The sequence below is a fragment of the Notolepis coatsorum genome (assembly GCF_963971535.1).
Source record: "Notolepis coatsorum genome assembly, chromosome: 10".
Taxonomy (NCBI): domain Eukaryota; kingdom Metazoa; phylum Chordata; class Actinopteri; order Aulopiformes; family Paralepididae; genus Notolepis; species Notolepis coatsorum.
Window position 1 is genome coordinate 126,136,339 of NC_140174.1, and position 21,890 is coordinate 126,158,228.

At 46.4% G+C, this 21,890-nt stretch overlaps 1 protein-coding gene across 1 annotated transcript in view; it reads left to right on the forward strand.

Annotated features, from left to right (window-relative positions):
* LOC311235712 (transducin-like enhancer protein 4) overlaps positions 1-21,890 on the forward strand; it is a gene marked incomplete at both ends in the record, with an annotated part of 199,679 nt that overhangs the window by 105,146 nt on the left and 72,643 nt on the right. The window contains one exon of the mRNA XM_084323178.1: positions 15,387-15,494. Coding sequence (XP_084179304.1) covers positions 15,387-15,494 — 108 coding nt within the window. The remainder of the gene's footprint in view (positions 1-15,386; positions 15,495-21,890) is intronic.

Sequence of the window (21,890 nt, forward strand, 5' to 3'; positions counted from 1 at the left end):
CTTGAATGAGTGCTCCTGCCAGAGTCTTCAGGGTATTCTTGTTTACCAGTGAGGAGATCCGGTACAAGAATCGAGTTCGTTGGTTGACTTTTTTTATTACATTGGATGCCATTTTGTCACAGGAACGATTTGCCTCTAGGATGGAGCCCAGGTAGGTAATTTCTTCTTTCCTTGTGACAATATTGTCACCCACTGTAACTGAGAAGCCGTCGGTCTTGCTATGTTTGTTATTTGAACCGAAGAGAATGGACTCTGTTTTGCCCATGTGTAATGATAGTTTGTTATCAGCGAGCCATTATGCAGATTTTGCCTAGTTCCGAGCTGAGGGTTTTTTCAACCTGTAACTTGTTCTTGTCAGAGACCAGCAGGGCTGAGTCGTCCGCAAACAGGAACAAGTTGCAGTCACAAGCTGACGACATGTCATTTGCATAAATTAGGAACAGTAGCGGACCTAGTATGCTTCCTTGTGGAACACCACAGCTCACTGTGAGGGGGGGGGGGGGGTAGGGTACCGTTTACCTCCACCATCTGTTCTCTCCCCTCCAGGTAGGATTGCATCCAGCTCACTGATAGGCTATCAAAACCAATTGCTTGTCAAACAGAATGGTGTGATTGACAGTGTCGAAGGCCTTTTGTAGGTCCAGCATGACCATGCCGCAGTATTTGCCCGCGTCCACCTCTTGTTTGATGTGGTCGTTTAAATAGAGAAGGCATGTGTCAGTGGAGTGGGATGTTCTGAAGCCAGATTGGAATTCGTAGATTAGATTTTTTTTCGCAAGGTACTTTTCGACCTGTTCGTATACAATTTTTTCCATGACTTACGAGATGGAGGTAAGGATAGAAACAGGGCGGTAGTTGCCTTGGTCTAATTTACTGCCCTTTTTGTGCAGGGGTGTTACTCTCGCAATTTTGAAGTCCTTGGGGACGTGTCCCTGTTTTATGGAGAGGTTTATTATGTGTGTGATGACTGGGGTGATGGCGGCTGCTGAGTCTCTGAGGAATTTGGAGGGGATGTTGTCATGGCCATGGCCTTGTTCGGTTGGAGGGCGCTCAGTTTTTTGAGTACCTCATCTGTTGTTACCATTTCCAGTTTGAAGTCATCTTTGTGGACCCCTAGGTTCTTGTAGTATGCTACTATGTGTTCTACCCCATAATGCCCTGAGTGGGAGGGTAGTTTGTTTACCAGTGTTGTGGCTATGTTTGTGAAGAAAATGTTTAAGTAATTGGCTACATCCAGCTTGTCTGTGATGAGCGTGTTGTCCGTCTTTATGTTTATGTTTGAGAATCTGATTTTAAGTTTTTTACTGCAGCCTAGTTGATTATTGAGTAATTTCCAAAGTTCACATGGTTTGTTTTTGTTTTCCTCAGTTTTGTCATTGATGAATATTTGTTTTGCTGTTTTGATCATGGAGTTTACGTCATTTCTTAGTCTGTTTCTTTCCAGTTTGAGTTCAGTCACGTGGGCTTGGAGTTCACTGCTCTTGCTTTTGGTAAGCTTTGACTGACTTTTACGAAACTCAGAGCATTTTTTTTCTTCTCTGGTTTTCATAGCGGTCAGTATTTCAGTGTGCATCCACGGCTCAGCGCGATTTTTTTACCCTGGTGGTTCTTAGGGGGGCCATGTTGTTTAGTATTGTTGAGAATTTGGTTTTGAAACCAAGCCATGTTTCTTCAACCAGTGTACCATTGAGTTCATCTGACCAGTCCAGGCTAAAGGCCTTGCTGGAGTAGGTTTTGAGGTCTCTAGATGTGACTGTTTTGTGACAGCCAGCTTTTTGTTTTAGCTTTTTGCGGGTACAGAATATCATATAATGATCACTTAACCCGCATGCTATAACCCCTTTGTTGTGAAGGATCAGATTAAACCGAATATGTATATTTATTTATATATATATATTTAATTGTATTTGTATATCGTTTGATATCCCCTGTATATTCCTTGTACAATATGCATTGAATATCCCCGTTTCTACTAAACAGCCCATAATAGTTTCATTCTACCATTGGACGAGAACCTGGCGCCAGGTTGCCATACCCCTAGGTCCAAGTTCAATCGTGCCGTCTAACATGTCGAGGCAACCCCCGGTTCCGCGCAGTAATATGCCGGGCGAAATACGAATGGTACTATTTGTTCATAGCGCATATATATATGGCGCTCGTAAAGTAGAACTTTTATTTTAGTCCAGTTCTTTACCCTCCAACAGAGTGACAGACGCAAAAGCCTCCCCACGACGCACGTGCGGTGTAGTAGGGCCTACTTGGCCCAGAATAGGCATTGAGATATCGTGTAGATTAATAGTTGAATGGTCATAGTTTGGCACCATACCGTCGAGTTGGACGTATTCTATTAAGCTAATAATAGTCTATTTATGTATGGTGCATCGTTCGGTTCGAGTTCTACAGTTATCAGTACCCCCATTGTTCCTGACGTTATCTGGACGCTTATCCAGGCTGGTCAGACCCCTAGTGGTGATTGCATCCGAGGAGCTCCGGGTCAAGAGCGACTGGACCTGTATATTGGATTACTCTACCCGACGACGGCGAGCCTTCCACGGCTCTTGGATTATGCTTTGTGTGCTTTGATTATTCCATGGATAAAGGCCAACACTGTCGAGTGTTGGAATTACCCCCCGGAGAGGACTCCAGGTGAGGCGGCGCTCTACACGTGAGGTCGCACCACGTCTCTCCGTTGTGGACCGGCAGATACCGTTCCACAGAGGGTCCAGCTGTATTCGTCTGCGGCCCGAGGTTCTGTGGGCACTGTGTCCAAGACTTTGGATTCTCCCAAGACACCGTCGGCCAGATGGGATACCGCCAGCGGCTTCTCTAACCCCCCCCTCCTACTGTCTTACAACCAGCGGGACCCCCCCCCCCCTTAGTGTATCCATCTATAATCATTTAAGTACCATCGCTATCGTTTCCTAAATATTCCAGGTTGTATACTTACTCCCTGCGCAACCAGAGATTGGACATTCAATGTTGATTTACCTACGAATACTCATTTGCCATAAAAGTGCATATTCAATATTTCAAATCATAAATGTAATTAAGTGAATGTTGTATACACCTTTTGCTGTATTAAATATTCGATTTGGTACATTTGTGTTGGTTCGTTTCATCAGGTGGGAAAGTGTTCATCATACTTATATCTTGTACTGGGTGGCCAGAAGTTAAAGTACATGAGGTAGTGGTATTAAATATCATATCTAACAATACAGTCAGGGAATTGTACCCCTCAGCTACAATTGGTCCTTCGAGCCGGATGGTAACTAGTGTAATATTAATATAGTGTTATTAATATCGAAATGGCCTATGATGAACACTCCACGAAACGATCCTCCTAACCTAGAACGCCCGCGGCGCAGACGACAGACACCTCAGTACTTAGAGGCTTACACTGTCAGTCAACTACCTAGCCTTCGACAAACGGTAAACGTGGTAAAAGTAGAAAGTAAAATTATGTCTGACCTTAACGACCAGGTTTCCCCGACCACAGAGGCCCTAGTAGGTCCTAATGTAACTGACCAAGCCCACGGTGGGGACCAGGAGGGAATTGACATGCCTTTACCCCCCGCCACTACTAAAGAAGTAGTCCCCGACACGCCCCGGGAGGAAGACAACCCTACAGAGAGAGAACTCTGCACGGAAGAAGAAGAGGAGAGCGCCGAGGAACTAGAGCTCCAGGACTCCCCAACGAGTACCCCCAGGAGCGGTTCACGCAGGAGCGGCTCACCTCCACTACCGCCTTCCCCCAGCGAAGCGGAGAGGACACTACAACAGGCGTTCCTCGTCAGCCTGACAGCCTCTACCGAACGCGATCGGCTCCAAGCACAGACGCTTAGCGAGCGCGAACGTCTCCAAGCACAGGCGACCAGCGAGCGCGAACACCTCCAAGCACAGCAACGGAGCGAAGAACAGCGCACAAGTCTGGAGATGAGACGCTTCCAGATGGAAGAGAATATGGCAAGAGACCGGGCCGACGCCCAGCGCGCCGCTGCCGGTGCCCAAAGAGACGCAGAGCGCGACAGACTACAAGCGCAACTAATAGAGCAGCTGATCAAAAGGACAACTCCCTCTCCCTCCGCCAGGGGCTCAAGGAACTCGTCGAGACAGCAGTCAAGAGCAGCGTCACCGCAACGAGCAAGCGACCCTGAACTTGACCAACAGACCGAGTCTAGACCCCCCGCAGACCCCCTTCCCATACCGGTCCAAGCGAGACCCAGCTACAAGGAAGGAGCGGCCTACACTGCGGAGAAGCTAAATAAACGATTACAGGATCTGGAAGATTTGATAGAAGAAGAAGAGGGAGAAGAGGAGAACCAAGCCCGACGACAGCACAGTACTCCACCGGACCAGGAGGTCCCATACAGTCCAGGCTATACCCCCGCGGCGCTGCGCTACAGACCCCCGACTCTATTTACGGGTGAGCACGACGCACGACCAGCCCCGAGGAACAGTACCTGGACCAGCGGGCCATGGTACCCTGCCAGTACCAGCCCACAGCGAGGCGCAAGAGGGGACTCGCCCAGGAGGTCTCTCCCCCAACGCTCGCCGATGTATCAGCCATCCACGGCGTCATACAACGCCACGCCGTCATTCCCAGACTTCGCCTATGAGAGTCGAGCACAGTACACGGAGCTCCGGATGTGCTTAGAGACAATGATGGTGGATGTCGCTGATGAACGCCACAAGTATGCAATATTATTGAAGCACCTGAAAGTACCGCGAGCGCACAATATAGCGCTAGCCTATGCTACCTCCTCGACCCCATACACAGCGGCCCTTGCAGCGCTGGATCAAAGATATGGACGTATATGGGATTACGTAATCCAGGAGATAAGGCATATTGACCGCCTACCCCCAGCCACAGACAATCGCTCACTAGACGACCTGTCAATCAAAGTACAGTCCCTGGTGGGGATGCTGGGAGCTCAACGGGAGAAGGGCAGGCATGAGCTGTACGCCAACTCTAACGTTGAGAGGATTTTGGAGAAGCTGCCACCCGCAAGACAGGAGCGCTTTCGGCGGCAGAGGGACTACCGAGATCCCGACGGCCCCGAGCCATCCCTCCTTGATCTGGCCGACTTCCTGGCGAGAGAGGTCAGCAGCTTACGACTGGACACCTTCGGGCGGAGCACGCCAAGCTCCAGAGAGGGACCCAGGAGAATAAGTGATGGAAGAAGATCGGTGACTGTCATGCACCAATCAGAGTCAGTACCGAGCAGTAAGAGTCACAGCACCCCCTCGAGAAAGGAGAAGTGGAAGATAGCGTGTCCCTACTGTGAGAAAGAACACTGGCTGTCACAATGTGACTCATTCACAAAGATGAATGCAGAAGAAGTGAGCCAATGGATAAAGTCCAACCGGCGCTGTTATCGATGTGCGCGGCCCCACATGGCAGCCGAATGCCGCCTAAAGAAAAGGTGCAGCCGGTGCGATGGAGCCCATCTAGATATACTACACGATAGTAACGGAAGACGGCCTATACCTGCACCACGGAGCGGCACCAAGGCAAGTGTCATGTACATTGACCCCGCCAGCAGCAACGGAGCTCAAGTGCTCTTAAAGGTAGTCCGTGTGACATTGAGCTAACAGGATAAAGTCATGGACACTTACGCCGTCCTTGATGACGGGTCAGAGAAGACCCTTCTGCTCGCCTCCGCTGCGACTCAGCTGGGACTGCGGGGGAGCAAGAACGAAATGACGATTCGGACAATAAGAAGAGATTTAAAGACGATAAAGGGCGAGAATGTCTCCTTCACTATCGCAGCCAACGGGCAGCCAGAGCGACGGTACAAGATCACAAATGCTTTCACCAGCCAAGAAATAGGACTATCGCAGTACACCTACCCTGTCACCAAGTTGATGGATAAATATGTGCACCTGCGTCAATTACCTATCCCGCTCATAGACGGCGCTACCCCGACCCTGTTGATAGGCTCCGACCATGCAGAACTCATAGTCCCGATTGACCGGGTCCATACAGGCCCCCGAGGCTGTCCTGCAGCAGTCGAGACCCGCCTAGGATGGACATTGCAAGGCCCCCTCGCTAAATCTCTCAACCGAACAGCAGCCACTAGCTGCTTCCACTCCAGAACGACAGAAGGAGACACCACACTCCTGCAGCCTGTCGAGAAGAAAATAGACTGGCGACGCCGTGCGCTGCTCCGCGCCTCCCTGATCAAAGACGGCTTTGATCTCCGGCAGCAGGCCAGCAGCGACCCCCCAGTATTATTTGCACTACAGAAACACGTCACAGAGGACCCAGCAGCAGATGAAGAGGTCCAACACAGTGTGAAGAACAGTTTCTATGTGGACAACTGTCTACAAAGCGTCTCGACTCAAGAAGAAGCCGAGGCTCTCCTAATCAAGTTACGCGCCTCCCTAATCAAAGGAGGCTTTGATCTCCGGCAGTGGGCCAGCAGTGACCCGCACGTATTGCGCAGCCTCTCCTCCGCAGACAAGGCTGCCAGCAGCGAGACCTGGATGGCGACAATCCCAGGAGAAGCCCAAGAAATGACACTAGGATTAGTCTGGCGCTTCAAAACAGACTCGCTCCACTATAGACACAAACCCTTGGCTCCAGAGCAAGGAAGGTCGGCGGCGATACCAACCACCCGACGGAGTGTGTACAGAACACTCGCCAGACAATATGACCCGCTGGGATGTATTCTACCTTACACCACCAGGGCAAAGATGATTGTACGAGCACTATGGGACAAGGACCAGGGCTGGGACGACCCAATACCCGCACACCTTGCCTCAACATGGAGAGAGTGGGAGACGGAACTCCGCTCACTCCCAGGTGTCAATATACGCCGCAGCTACTTCCCATCCACAGTGAGGCCAGAGACATGCGAGATTGAGCTACACGTCTTCAGCGATGCCTCCGAAGTAGCCTACGGATCGGTTGCCTATTTGCGTGCCCAAGAGATGGGAGGAGAGATACACACTGCTTTCATACTGGCCCGCTCAAGAATAGCCCCACGTAAGCAACAATCTATCCCACGTCTAGAGCTCTGCGCAGCCCTCGCAGGAGCGCATCTAGCCACGTTAATCCAACGTGAACTCACCATCCCGGTGCATAGAACAATCTTGTGGTCAGATTCCACGACAGTACTCACATGGATTAAGTCTGATTCATGCAGATACAAAGTCTTCGTGGGAGTCAGAGTCACCGAGATTCAAGAATTAACAGAAGAAGCAAGCTGGAGGTATGTGGATACCAAACACAACCCAGCTGACGTCATCACCCGGGGAATGTCCCTGGATGACCTAACCCGTCGCAACATCTACAGTGACGGACCAGCATTCCTCCAGCTCCCGGAAGGAGATTGGCCTACGCCCACCCCGAGGGAAGCAAGTAGCGAGGAGGCTGAGAACAAGAAGCCTATGTTCTGTGGACTGAGCACTGTCGCCTCCACAGACCCGAACATAGATGACTGCATTACCCTAGAGAGTGCGCAACAAAGAACATTCCTGCGGCACCACCCAGAGATTCAGTCCACCACTGACATGTCAGCAGCTGACTACGAAGAAGCAGAACTTCTTCTACTACAACGAGCCCAGAGAGACTCGTTCCCCGATGAGCTAGACTGTCTACAGGGAGGAAACCCCGTCCCATCAGACAGCAGACTGATTCACCTGGCACCAGAGAGTGACGCACATAATCTCATCAGAGTGGGTGGTCGCCTGCGGAGAGCCCCCGATCTACCAGATGACATTAAGCACCCGATCGTCTTGAACAGCCGACACAAGGTCACAGAGCTGATCATAAAGAAATACGACGAGGATGTGCACCACGCAGGAGCAGAGAGAGTCTTCGCGGAGATCAGACGTCGTTATTGGATATTGCAAGGGAGAGAAGCAGTACGGCGCTTCCAGCGAACCTGTCTAGACTGCCGTAAGTGGCGCGCGCAGCCCAGCATACCACGGATGGCTGACCTACCCCCCTGTCGCCTCCGAATCGGCGACAAGCCATTCCACTCCACAGACATGGACTGTTTTGGCCCGTTGTATATAAAGAGAGGAAGAGGCACCGAGAAGCGGTGGGGTATTGTATTCAAATGCATGACCACCAGAGCGATACATATCGAGCTCCTTCCGACCATGAGCACAGACTCATTCCTTATGGCCTTCCGGAGATTCATATCACGGAAAGGACAACCGTCTACATTGTTGTCTGATCACGGGACCAACTTCAAAGGCGGAAAAAGAGAGCTGAGAGAGAGCTTCCAAGCTATGGGCCCAGAACTTAAGACCCACCTCGCTCCAGCCCAAGTTGACTTCCAGTTTAATCCCCCGAACGCACCCCACTTCGGTGGAACCTGGGAACGAGAAGTACGTTCTATAAAGACAGCCCTGTATGCCGTACTCGGAGCCCAGACTGTGGCAGAGGAAGTCCTAATGACAGTCCTCACGGAGATCGAGGGAGTATTGAACTCAAAGCCCCTCGGTTACGTCTCCAGTGATGTAGCAGATGTCGACCCAGTCACCCCCAACACACTCCTAATGGGGCGGCTGGACCCCGCGCTACCCCAGACAATGTACAGGCCCGAAGAAGCGAACGGCCGAAGAATGTGGAGGTACAGCCAAGTACTAGCTGACAAGTTTTGGAGCAGCTTCCTACTTCACTACCTACCGTCTCTACAGACCCGCCAGAAGTGGGTAAAAGAGAGAGACAATTTGACAGAAGGAACAGTCGTCATGATAGTTGACCAGTCACTCCCCAGAGCTATGTGGCCGGCTGGCCGCGTAAGCAAAGTGATCACCGGTGCCGATGGCAAGGTCCGAGCAGCTGAAGTACTCGTCCAAGGGCGCACCTACACACGGCCCGTGGCGAGGCTCATAGAACTGCCCCGACTCCCAGATACTATCGATGATGACCATGACCCTATGACTTTGTGAGTTGACTGACCCTTACAGCGGACCTTGAGTGGAAGACAGTGCGGTTAATCTGTCTCTACTTAGCTAATTAGGTGGGACTAATTAGGGGGCGGCTGTTGTGAAGGATCAGATTAAACCGAATATGTATATTTATTTATATATATATATTTAATTGTATTTGTATATCGTTTGATATCCCCTGTATATTCCTTGTACAATATGCATTGAATATCCCCGTTTCTACTAAACAGCCCATAATAGTTTCATTCTACCATTGGACGAGAACCTGGCGCCAGGTTGCCATACCCCTAGGTCCAAGTTCAATCGTGCCGCCTAACATGTCGAGGCAACCCCCGGTTCCGCGCAGTAATATGCCGGGCGAAATACGAATGGTACTATTTGTTCATAGCGCATATATATATGGCGCTCGTAAAGTAGAACTTTTCTTTTAGTCCAGTTCTTTACCCTCCAACAGAGTGACAGACGCAAAAGCCTCCCCACGACGCACGTGCGGTGTAGTAGGGCCTACTTGGCCCAGAATAGGCATTGAGATATTGTGTAGATTAATAGTTGAATGGTCATAGTTTGGCACCATACCGTCGAGTTGGACGTATTCTATTAAGCTAATAATAGTCTATTTATGTATGGTGCATCGTTCGGTTCGAGTTCTACAGTTATCAGTACCCCCATCGTTCCTGACGTTATCTGGACGCTTATCCAGGCTGGTCAGACCCCTAGTGGTGATTGCATCCGAGGAGCTCCGGGTCAAGAGCGACTGGACCTGTATATTGGATTACTCTACCCGACGACGGCGAGCCTTCCACGGCTCTTGGATTATGCTTTGTGTGCTTTGATTATTCCATGGATAAAGGCCAACACTGTCGAGTGTTGGAATTACCACCCGGAGAGGACTCCAGGTGAGGCGGCGCTCTACACGTGAGGTCGCACCACGTCTCTCCGTTGTGGACCGGCAGATACCGTTCCACAGAGGGTCCAGCTGTATTCGTCTGCGGCCCGAGGTTCTGTGGGCACTGTGTCCAAGACTTTGGATTCTCCCAAGACACCGTCGGCCAGATGGGATACCGCCAGCGGCTTCTCTAACCCCCCCCTCCTACTGTCTTACAACCAGCGGGACCCCCCCCCCCCCCTTAGTGTATCCAGCTATAATCATTTAAGTACCATCGCTATCGTTTCCTAAATATTCCAGGTTGTATACTTACTCCCTGCGCAACCAGAGATTGGACATTCAATGTTCAGCTACACCCTTTATTGGAGATCTTGGACTTGTCAGAGGTCAGGATGAGGTCAATGGTAGTCTGAGTTGACTCACATACACGTGTGGGTTGGGTGATTAGCTGGCTGGGACTCTAATTTACACGACACCCCCATTTTAAAGGTGGGGTAGACCATTTTCGTTAGAACATTTTGGAAACATATGGTGGAATTCTCCTTGTGAATAAATCAATCAATCTGAGAACAAGAATCCGGTTTCTGTGAATGGTAAATACATGGTAAATGGTGCATTTATATAGCGCTTTCATCCAAAGTGCCTTACAATTTGTTCCTCACATTTTACCCATTCACTCACTCATTCACTCACACTTTCAGACACCAACGGCAGAGGCAACCATGCAAGGTGCCAACCTGCTCATTGGGAGCAGTCAGGGGTTAAGTGTCTTGCTCAAGGTCACTTCGACACACTGCCCGGGAGGAGCGGGAATCGAGCGGGAATCGAACCGGGAACCACCAGATTACCAAGATTCAAGAGGTTTATTTATCACATACATACCAGGGCATACAGTGAAATGCGGTTGGCCATGCCCGCTTCGATTGTGCAAGAATACAATAGTAAATAAAATAAGTAGAAGATGGTAAAAATTATCACAACAAGTTATTTTCTTAAAGTGTCCTTTTTTCCCCCTTCCTTTAAAGTGTCCTTTTCTTATGTGTTTAAAGTGACCTTTGGTGCGTTTGTGTGTGAGCGAGTGCAGAATGTGTGTTGTGTGTGTGTATGTGTGTGTTCATGTGTGCTTGTGTGTGGAGAGATCAGTGTTCAGTGTTCTGATGGCCTGAGCGAAGAAGCTGAGCCTTAGTCTCTCTGTTCTTGCCACGTATATGCGGAGGCGCTTGCCTGACCGCAGCAGCTTGAACAGGCTGTTGTTGGGGTGGTGAGGGTCTTATTATTATTCTGCAGGCTCTGGATTGGCACCTCCTGTTGTATAAGTCCTGCAGGGGTGGTAGTGCAGCACCGACTGCTCTACCTCCCGAGCCACTGTCCCAGTCTCTGTGACTGACTGTCCCCACCACCCTGAGTGTCCCGGGCTCCCATGTAGTAACAGGGTGGCATCGGAGGAACTACCCCCACAACCTGTTCCTCCCCTGAAAGGACCCGCAGGGTGCAAACCATCTCAGCCTGGGGGTAAAGGGCAGTGGAAAGGTTACAGGCGTGGGTTAGTGGAAAGGTCGAGTTAAAGGTCCTTGAAAGGTCTTGTCCAACTGATGACTGAGGAGACGGGGAGAGAGAGAGAATGAGAGAGAGAGAGAGAGAGAGAGAGAGAGAGAGAGAGAGAGAAAGAGAGAGAGAGAGAGATAGAAGGAGAGAGAGAGATAGAAGGAGAGAGAGAGATAGAAGGAGAGAGAGAGATAGATAGAAGGAGAGAGAGAGATAGAAGGAGAGAGATAGATAGATAGAAGGAGAGAGAGACAGAAGGAGAGAGATAGAAGGAGAGATAGATAGAAGGAGAGAGATATAAGGAGAGAGATAGAAGGAGAGAGAGATATAAGGAGAGAGATAGAAGGAGAGAGAGATAGAAGGAGAGATATAGAAGGAGAGAGAGAGAGAGAGTGAAGGAGAGAGAGAAGGAGAGAGAGAGAGATGGAAGGAGAGAGAGATAGAAGGAGAGAGAGAGAGATGGAAGGAGAGAGAGATGGAAGGAGAGAGAGGGAGAGAGAGTGATATAATAGAATATAATAGAAGTACTTTATTGATCCCGAGGGAAACCACAGATCGCTCACAATAAACATTAGGTAGCCAAAAATAAAAGAAATAAGAATGAGAATAAAAAAACAGTCAAAGATATACATTCTAAAATATGTATATACATTCTAAAATATACAGCCAAAAATATACAGTAATATACAGTCAAATGTATTGTAGAAATGTAGATGTCAAATGTCTAGGAAGATATGCAAGAATTCATACTGTTACTCTGTGCTCAGTGAGGCACAGTGAGGCACAGTGAGGTGTTATATAGTCTGATGGCTGTTGGAATAGAGGACTTCCTGTGACGTTCTGTGTTGCATCTTGGGAGTCTAACACTGAACGTGCTCCTTCAATAGACCACCGCAACACTTCCGGTATTCTGAAATCATGGGAGAGAGAGCGGGGGGAGAAAATATGAATGAGCCTTGACATTAAGTGGTTGTAGCTACGGCTGTGGGGGTGCTGGAGACATGATCCAATAGACTTTTATATACGCCTGAGTCTCCTGAACACGGAGAGACCAGTCCTAAGTAGATCGGCACATTCTCGGCCGAGCTATAGTCACTTTTCCGCACCTACATTTACATTTACATTTAGTAATTTATCTGACGCTTTTATCCAAAGTGACTTACGTTCTGTACGACAAGTCATCAGGAAGGGCACAACTCTATCAGCTGAGTAACAATGTTCATCAAAGTGTTGAGTGCTACAGTGTAGGTTAGCTTATTAGGACAAGTGCATGACAGTAAGGTTAGGTCTTTATTTCAGATAATGGTTGAAGAAGTGCGTCTTTAGTCGACGGCGAAAGATTGGACGGGTTTCGGCTGTCTCTCTCTCTCTGGATTGTCCAGAGATCTAGGTTTATCAATCTGTGCATGCAGATTCCATGGTCCCTCAAGTTGTTTATGACCTCAAACTCAACAACATGACCGATTTCTGACCATTTGACAAAATACATATTATTTTGATAGTTGATACGCCAAACCATATAAATGGCTGCATTTATATAACAGCTTTTTTCAAACACGCTTTACAATTTGTTCCTCACATTCTACCCATTCACTCACACATTCACACACCGACGGCGGAGGCAACCATGCAAGGTGCCAACCTGAGCAGTTAGGGGTTAAGTGTCTTGCTCAAGGACACTTCGACACACTGCCGGGATGAGTGGGACTCAAACCGTGAACCTTCCGATTACCAGACGACCGCTCTACCTCCTGAGCCACTTTTGACCCAAATAGAAAATACTTAACAAAATGCATCTGTAGGGTCCTGTGGTAATTTCTGTCACTGGGAAAGACTTCAACTGCAATGTACAAAACCTGGTTTAAAGGTGCTATAGATTTATTTTAATAATACATCCACAGAGCTTTTAGAAAGGTGTGCAATAAAAGTATGGCTTTCCCCCCAAAAAACATTGATGAATGAATTTTAATGTTGCGGTTCCAGTGTGTATGACAGGTGTACGTATTGTATAGTTGTGTATTAAGAGAGTGTGTTATGATAAATTGTTTGTAATACACGTATGTGTATATGTGTGTGTGTGAGTAAACCGTCCAAGCCTAGAGTCTGTAGAAAACTGTATTTCCTCCAGAGATGTACCCTGACCTGACCAATAAAACAAAGCGGTTTTGAGATGGCACTACCTCGTTAGTCAGAGGGAGACCAGTCCTCATTAGTCTTGTTTGTCACAGATGTGTATTAATGTGTACTAAGAAGATGGGGAAATCAATCATGGCAGCAATGAGGTACATTTCCAGAGCAAAGTGACCCAAGGAAGTGCACCTAGTTCTGTGGCTTCAGGATACAACCTGTGGGAGTCAGGACCCACATGTTCTATCATGGTGCACATGTTCAATGTCTCTGTGTGACATATGTCCACCTGATGGACGCATATCATCTGTATTATTATTATTATCTATTATTTATATACATACATAATTACTCCATATGGATTTTAATATATCATGCTTTTAAAGGGGAACTATCTTATAAATGGCCTTTTTCAGTGTTTAGCATTGTTTCCTAGCTATGTGGACTTATATTAATATGATCTATGTCTCTAATCCTCATATTGGCGCATTCTTCCAATTCTCCTCTCACAATATTCACCCTCACTGAACTGAGTCATCTGAAAATGTGCTGATTTGTGATGTCAGAGAGACACAGCTGCATGATAATGTGGCCCCATGTGCTGAGACTCGTACCCACTCCACACAGTCAGCTCAAAACGGCTTAAGATCTTGAGGTAGAAAAATGCTGTTTTTGAGGACTTGATTAGAAATACAAAACAATGAATAAAAAAAATAAAAAATTACAGAGGTGTTCCATAAACTCACAGGAATTGTGTAAAAGTGAGTAAAATAGTTCCCCTTTAACACTTTGATTGCCCAAGGTTAAATTCATGATATACCATCCCTTGCCAGCTCTATTTAACATGGAGAAGTTCCCCTTCTTTGCAGGGCTATAACTTTTTAAATTCTATTGCTAGATTGCCATTATTAGGGCCCATTCAATGTCCTATATGTATTGTTCATGGTGTAGCAACGTTAAACTTTTTCATTCACATATTCATACTAAAATATGGTCTAAAGTATAAGTATGTTTTCATCTCTTTCTGCAGCTTTCTCCAGAACGTGATTTATAGCCCCAAATGCATTATATTGATGATCAAATACAGTTTGGTAGGAATCTGTGCGAGATAAAAAATTTCAACTGGACGTACTTCTAGAATTTACTACACGTCATCTGATGTTGACCGGATGGGCGAGGGGGCGTTTATAATTCCGTGGGCAACGTTATACCATTCATCTAATGTGGGTCATATGTTCATCATAGCAGTTTATATCGAACACGGTAATACTACACGCTAAAACTCACCCCAGTCTCCTCGGGCCGTTGGGCGATCAGCGTGGAGTAGACAGTTTTCGATTATGGGATGTTGAAATGCCCAATCTATTTCCAGGTTGTATAATAGTATACGTCCAAATCATGTTGTTTTTTCGAGTTATTTCCACCGATCGATGTTCACTGTGTGAAGACAGAGTCTCTCTAACATTAGCGAGTGCCCGGACCCCATATGGAGTGAGTCCTGCCAGTTCAAAGGTTGACATCCGGTTTCGATCTGCCGATCGGCCACCAGATGGCGCTCTTGAACCGCTAGAGGGTTGAGAGGAGATCAGCACTGTGTGTCAAGGCTGCGGAGGGGAAATATGATTTCGATCACAGATTTTTGAAATATTGATATCAAAGACGAGTTACGGCGTCCTCGGCAACTTGAGCATGGCGGGGAATGACGAGTTCTGGCGTTTTCGGCAGTTAAAGTGTTAAGTACTGTAGTTTTAATGTAGTTGGTGTTTTTTATAGTGGTGAGTGTCTATGCATTTGAAGTTGAAGACACTAATAACAATAATAATACTAATAATAATAATAATAATAATAATAATAATAATAATAATAATAATAATAATAATATTAATAATTATAATAATAATGAAGTACTTGTTTCTTCCAGAGCTCATCGGTCTCTCCCACAGCCAGCTTCAGACCAGGAGAGAAGCATCGCAGCTCGAGTGGTTATTTCTCCGACAGCAAGAAGCAGAAGGCAGAGGACAAGGAGCTGGTATGTGAGGGTTAGGGTTAGGGTTAGGGATGTCCCGATCACGTTTTTTTGCTCCCGATCCGATCCCGATCATGTGATTTTGAGTATCTACCGATACCAATCTTTCCCGATCCGATCAAATTTTTATATATTGTTTTTATTTTTTTATTTTTTTATTTTTTTTATTCAACAAACATGACCATGTTCACGTCTTAAACTCATACTGAGGCCTTAGTTTTGGTTTTAAATTGCATATCATCATTCATTTATTTATTGTCACACAGAACAGAAGAATTTTGCCAAAACAAACCAATAGTATCCAGCTGCAGAACGGCAGACCAGCCACACTCTCAGACCCAAACGCATTTCCTTTGATTTAATTATACATCAAATGATTTATGTCAAGGATTGCAATGCCTCGTTGAATGAAGTTAACTTTTCACCTGGATAACGTCAACATTCAGGGTGAACGTAATGTGAGAAATTGGGATAAAAAAAATATAAAAATAAAAAATAACTTTTTTTTTATTTGGGTCTGAGAGTGTGGCTGGTCTGCCGTTCTGCAGCTGGATACTATTGGTTTGTTTTGGCAAAATTCTTCTGCTCTGTGTGACAATAAATAAATGAATGATGATAGCAATTTAAAACCAAAACTAAGGCCTCAGTATGAGTTTAAGACGTAAACATGGTCATGTTTGTTGAATAAAAAAAAAATAAAAAAATTTATTAAAAAAAATTGTCGGTCCCGATCTTCGGAAAATCATGTGATCGGCCCCGATCGCGTGATCGGATCGGGACATCCCTAGTTAGGGTTAGTCACTATGTTTTTTTTTTTTTTTTTTTTATAATTTTTTTTTATTATTACTTACATGAAACAAGACAACACATTAATCACAATCACAATACACAGAACTTCACAGGAAAATAACAAAAACAATAATAATACAGAATATAACAATTTATAAATTATAAAGACAAAAAGAAAAGAAAACAGAGTTCAACCTTTTTAAATTTTAAATTCAAAATTCCAGGGGTACTATCTAATAAATGACCAAATAGCTAGCTAAATAGCTGCCCCCCAATAAAATCCCTAGTTAAATTCAAGACATCACAAAAGACAAGACAGACAAGACATTTCCTCCTCCCCCTCCCACGAGACCGCCGGACTCCCCCGAACAAGCACCCCAACCCCGCTCAGCCGCACACGGCGGTCCTGACCTTCTCAGCTGCTGCGAACCATAGGTCAATCCCAGCCTGCCCCACCCCAATCACCCGCGCTGTGGATATCTCAAGATAAATCACATCCAACAGTGTTAGGGACCAGTTAATCACTGTGAGCTTCTCAGGCTCCTTCCATCTCATTGCTATTAGCTTCTTCGCTGCTGTGACGCCCGCTAGGACAACCCTTTTCAGTTGTACGGACGCGGGTAGTGTTGTTATATCGTTCAGGAGTAGCGTAACAGCTGTGAATGGGATAGTTAAGCCTCACAGATCTGAAAGTTTGTCCGCTATTGACCTCCAGAAGCGGGCCACTGGTGGGAAATCCCAATACATATGCATACAAGTGCCAGTGGCCTTTTGAGAGCACAAAGTGCACCGAGAGTCGGTTATCAGTCCCATAGCAAATAGTTTCCTAGGTGTAAGATAGGTCCTATGAATATAATTAAAATTAATTTGCTGGTGATTGGGGTTGCGGGAAGACAATGCCACATTTGCCAAACATCATCCCAGTCAAACTCGGGGTCCAACTCCGGGATATCCACACGCCAGATTGTATCCAATGATACATTTTTATACGTGGACTGAATTAAGAGCGTATAAAAGTCTGAGACAAACCCTCTGGAGGTCGTCCTGTCCACTATGAGCCTGAGGAAGGGGTGTGGTTGCAAAGCTTGAGCCCACGGCACGCCATGCGCCCTCAGCGCTGACCTTAGTTGAAGGTAAAGAAAGAAGGACTCGCCGGGAAGATCATAAAATTCTCTTAAGTCCTGAAACGCACGGTGGCCGTTCTTATCATAAATATCCTCCAGAGTATGAACCCCCCTCCTTTGCCATTGAGGAATATTAACCGGCTTGTGCCCAACAAGTAATTGCTGGTTATTAAAAATGGGAGAGTCCAGGTGCCATGGGCATTTAACCCCACACGACTTCTGTACATTACGCCACGTCTGGATCACGTGAGTTATGATCGGTCCATACCTCAGTCGGCATTTCGAAATAGGGACAGTGGAGTACACCACATCCTGCAATCTTAGCGGTGAGACCGCCGCCGCTTCTAAGGAGCGCCAAGATACAGCATCTACAGGGTCTAGCCAGCACATCAGAGGTCTCAGTGAAAAGGACCAGAAATAAAGCTTAAAATCAGGGATTGCGAGGCCCCCATCTTGTTTCCTACGTTGAGTAGTAGCTCTTTTGATTCTCGGGCGTTTGTTATTCCAGATAAACTTAGATACCATCGATTGTACCTTGCGCCAGTGGTCTATTGGAGGGGGCAGGGGGAGCATTGAGCTAACAAAATGTATCCTAGGCAGGACGTTCATTTTGATTATGGAAGCCCGGGCTTGTAAGGAGTTAGGAAGGGACGACCATCTGTCTAGATCCTGGCGTATTTTATCATAAGTACCCGTGAAGTTGTACTTAGTAGTTTGACTCAGCGTGGGGAATATCTCTATGCCTAAGTATTTAAAATGTTCCACTATGGGGATATCAGCTGGTAGTCGCACCGCCTTGGCCAGCTCATTAAGAGGTAGGCAGGCTGATTTGTTCCAGTTAATCTTAAAGCCTGACAATTTACCAAAGTCGTCGATTATTCCCAATAATTTTGTGGCCGACCGGGAAGGGTCATCCATAAAAATCAGTAGGTCATCCGCATAGAGAGCAATTTTGTGTGGTGTATTATTGATCATTATGGGGACGATGTCCTCTGATTGCCTAATAAATTGGGCCAATGGTTCGAGGGAAAGCGCGAATAGTCCTGGGCTCAGAGGACAACCCTGTCTAGAAGATCTGGAGACTGGGAAAAGTGTGGAACAGTTTTTGCCGGTCAGTATAATTGCCGACGGCGAGGCATACAGGACTTTAATCATATGAATAAAATTCTTTCCAAGACCCATAACCTCAAGTACCTTCCACAGGTATGACCATTCTAGTCTGTCAAACGCCTTCATGGCATCCAAAGACAGAACTGTGGACGGAGCTGTATTGTCTATACTGTTATTGACTACATGCAACAGCCTCCTAAGATTATCTGCAGCCAGGCTCCCCGGGATAAAACCAGTTTGATCGCAGTGTACCAATACCGTCATAAATCTCTGCAGGCGGCGGGCCAGCACCTTGGCAAACACTTTTAGATCAGCCCAGAGAAGACTCAAGGGCCTATAGCTACCACAATCATTGGGATCTTTGTCCTTCTTGAGAAGTAAAGAAATCAACGCCATGTTGACATCTCTTGAGAACTCCCCTTGTTCGATAGCGTAATTGATCATATCGAGCATCAATGGACCCAGTTGGTCCCAGAAAGCTAAATATACCTCGGGTGGAATACCATCCCAGCCTGGTGCCTTACCCCTCTGCATTTCAGCAATAGTCTCCCTTAGTTCCATAAGGGTGATCGGTTTCCCCAGTTCCTTAGCCTCTTCCTCAGAAATGTGGGGTATCTCAAGCCCGCCAATGAACGATTCAAATTTAGAGTCGTCCAGATTAACCTCTGAGCTATATAACTGTGAGTAAAACTCTTTAAAAGTGTCGTTGATCTTTTTCGAATCAGTAGTGACTGTACCCTGTCGCGTCTTGATCAAGGGGATATCCGGGAAATGATCATTCGAGCGTATTTTCATTGCCAATAGATGGCTAGGCCTGGAGCCGTGAAAGTAGTAATTTTGCCTTGTCCTATGTATCAAGAACTCAGACTGTTGTTTAAGTATGGAGTTTATTTCTTTCTTGACTATCTTACGTTGTGTGTTTAGTCGTTCACTATAGTTAGTTTGCAAAGATGCGTATAGGTCCGCATATAATGTTTCCAGTCCTTCTCGCTTTTTTTGACCGGGATTTACGCAAATTGGAGGCGAAAAGTGTGACATGACCCCTGATAAATCCTTTCAATGCGTTCCATAGGACCCTGGGGTCATCGACCGTGCCAACATTGATCTGTAAGAATTCAGCTAGTTTACTCCTGAACTCAGAACAGAAATCATCGTTCTTTAATAAGGTTGAGTTAAAACGCCACCTGGGAGCTCTCGTGGAGAGCCTGCCAAAGGTTGCCATAAGGAAAATCCCCTTGTGGTCCGAGAGAGCCAGGGGAACCAATGAGACGTCGAAACTATCAAACATATTAGGGGACGCGAATGCATAGTCTATTCGAGAGAAGGTTTTGTGTCTGGCTGACAGGTGAGAGTAATCCTTGAGGGTGGGATTGGATAAGCGCCATAGGTCTGCGAGCCCCGTGTCCTGGGCCCACATCCTGAGGGCCTTAGAGGACCGTTTTTGGTCGCTTGTTTCAGAGGACCCGGACCTATCCATCTCCGCATCCCAGCACGCATTAAAATCGCCACCCACAATGAGAGCGTATCCAGTAAGTTCCAACATATTCTTCGTGATTGTATTATAGAACGCTGAATCAAATGTGTTAGGGGCATACAATGCTATTATTGCCATCTTCCTATGAGAGAACTCAACTTTTGCTATAGTAATCCTTCCCTCCGTGTCCGACCACACATCCAGGACTTTGATATCAAGGTTACGTCTTGTAACTATGACGACTCCTTTCGTCTTATCATCGGCTGAGGATGAGGAGATAACGTGATATTGTCGATTTGCTAGCCTTGACACATCACCCACCAATAAATGCGTCTCACTAAGGAGAGCAATGTCAATATTTCTTCTCTTCAATAACCAAAGGACACTGGCACGCTTGTGTGGGGCGTTAAGACCCCCTGCGTTCCAAATTAAAATATTCAATTTAGCCATGGTCGAATTTGTCTAAATGCGTAGAGAACATACCAGTGCAGCCAGGCTGAGTACAGAGGCGTTGATCCAGGTGGGCCCAGATGGTCAATCCCAGGAGTTCAGAGGAGGAACAATTACACACATATAAGACAACAGTACATAAAACACAGAAAAATACCACCCCAGTTACACCCCCCCCTCCTTCTACTCTAAACCCTAACCCACCCGTCCTATTATTAACCCTCCTATACCCACTCTCCAATCCCCTCCCTATGCCCCCTCTCTAGATCAACCCCTGATTAAACCCCCACTAGTCCCCCCACTTAATAAACACAAGTAAAAATAAAAATTAAATTCAATAAAGATATCGGTCGAAAACCACCGTGAGCCTTGGCCCTAACATGAGACAACTATAATGGAAAAAATAGACATTATTATATAATAACTCAACATCATCCCTGTACCCATCTACTTCCGAGTCTGCGTATTAATGTTGCAATGTTATAGCATAAATGGATAAAGGAAAATTTAAAACAAAATTAAATTAAAGCATACCAGCAGATCTAAGGCAGGATCGGATCACAGTTAAATTGCGCAAACAGACGTCATTTAAACAGCGACAATAAGAAGAAAAGGAAAAAAGGGTTATGGTCAAAGTGCACGCATGTAACAGCCCCTCTGGTCAGGCACAAAGGCTGGAATGACATAACCTATGTAAGAATAGAATTAAACACCTTCATTAACCCGGGGATAGTTGTTGTGAAGGATCAGATTAAACCGAATATATATATTTATTTATGGATATATATTTAATAGTATTTGTATATCGTTTGATATCCCTTGTATATTCTTTGTACATATACACTGAATATCCCTTTAGTCTACTACAGCCCATAATAGTTCATTCTCTCATTGGACAAGAACCTGGCGCCAGCAGACAAGCCCCTTGAGTCAAGTTCAATAGTGCCGACGAACATGTCCCAACTAGCCCCGGTTCCGCGTAGGAATACGGCTACCGAAATACGAATGGTACTATTTGTTCACCGTGCATATAAATATGGCGCAAGTAAAGTAGAACTTTTTTTTAGTCCATTAGTCCTTTACCCTCCAACCTAGTAACAGACGTGAAGCCTCACCCACGACCCACGTGTGGTGCAGTATGGCCTATTTGGCCCCAGAATAGGCATTGAGACCTCGTGTAAATTCATAGCTGAATTGTCATAGTTTGGCACTGTACCGTCGAGTGGGACGTATTTCTATTAAGTTAATAATAGTCTATTATGTATGGTGCATCGTTCGGTTAGAGTTCTAAAGTGAGCAGCACCCCCATCGTTTCCTCGCGTTATCTAGAGTCTTAACCAGGCTGGGCAGACCACGCGTGGTGCTTTCATCCGAGGAGTTCTGGGCGAGGACGAGTGGACCTGCACATTGGATTACCTACCCGGACGACTGCTGAGCCTATACGGCATGGAA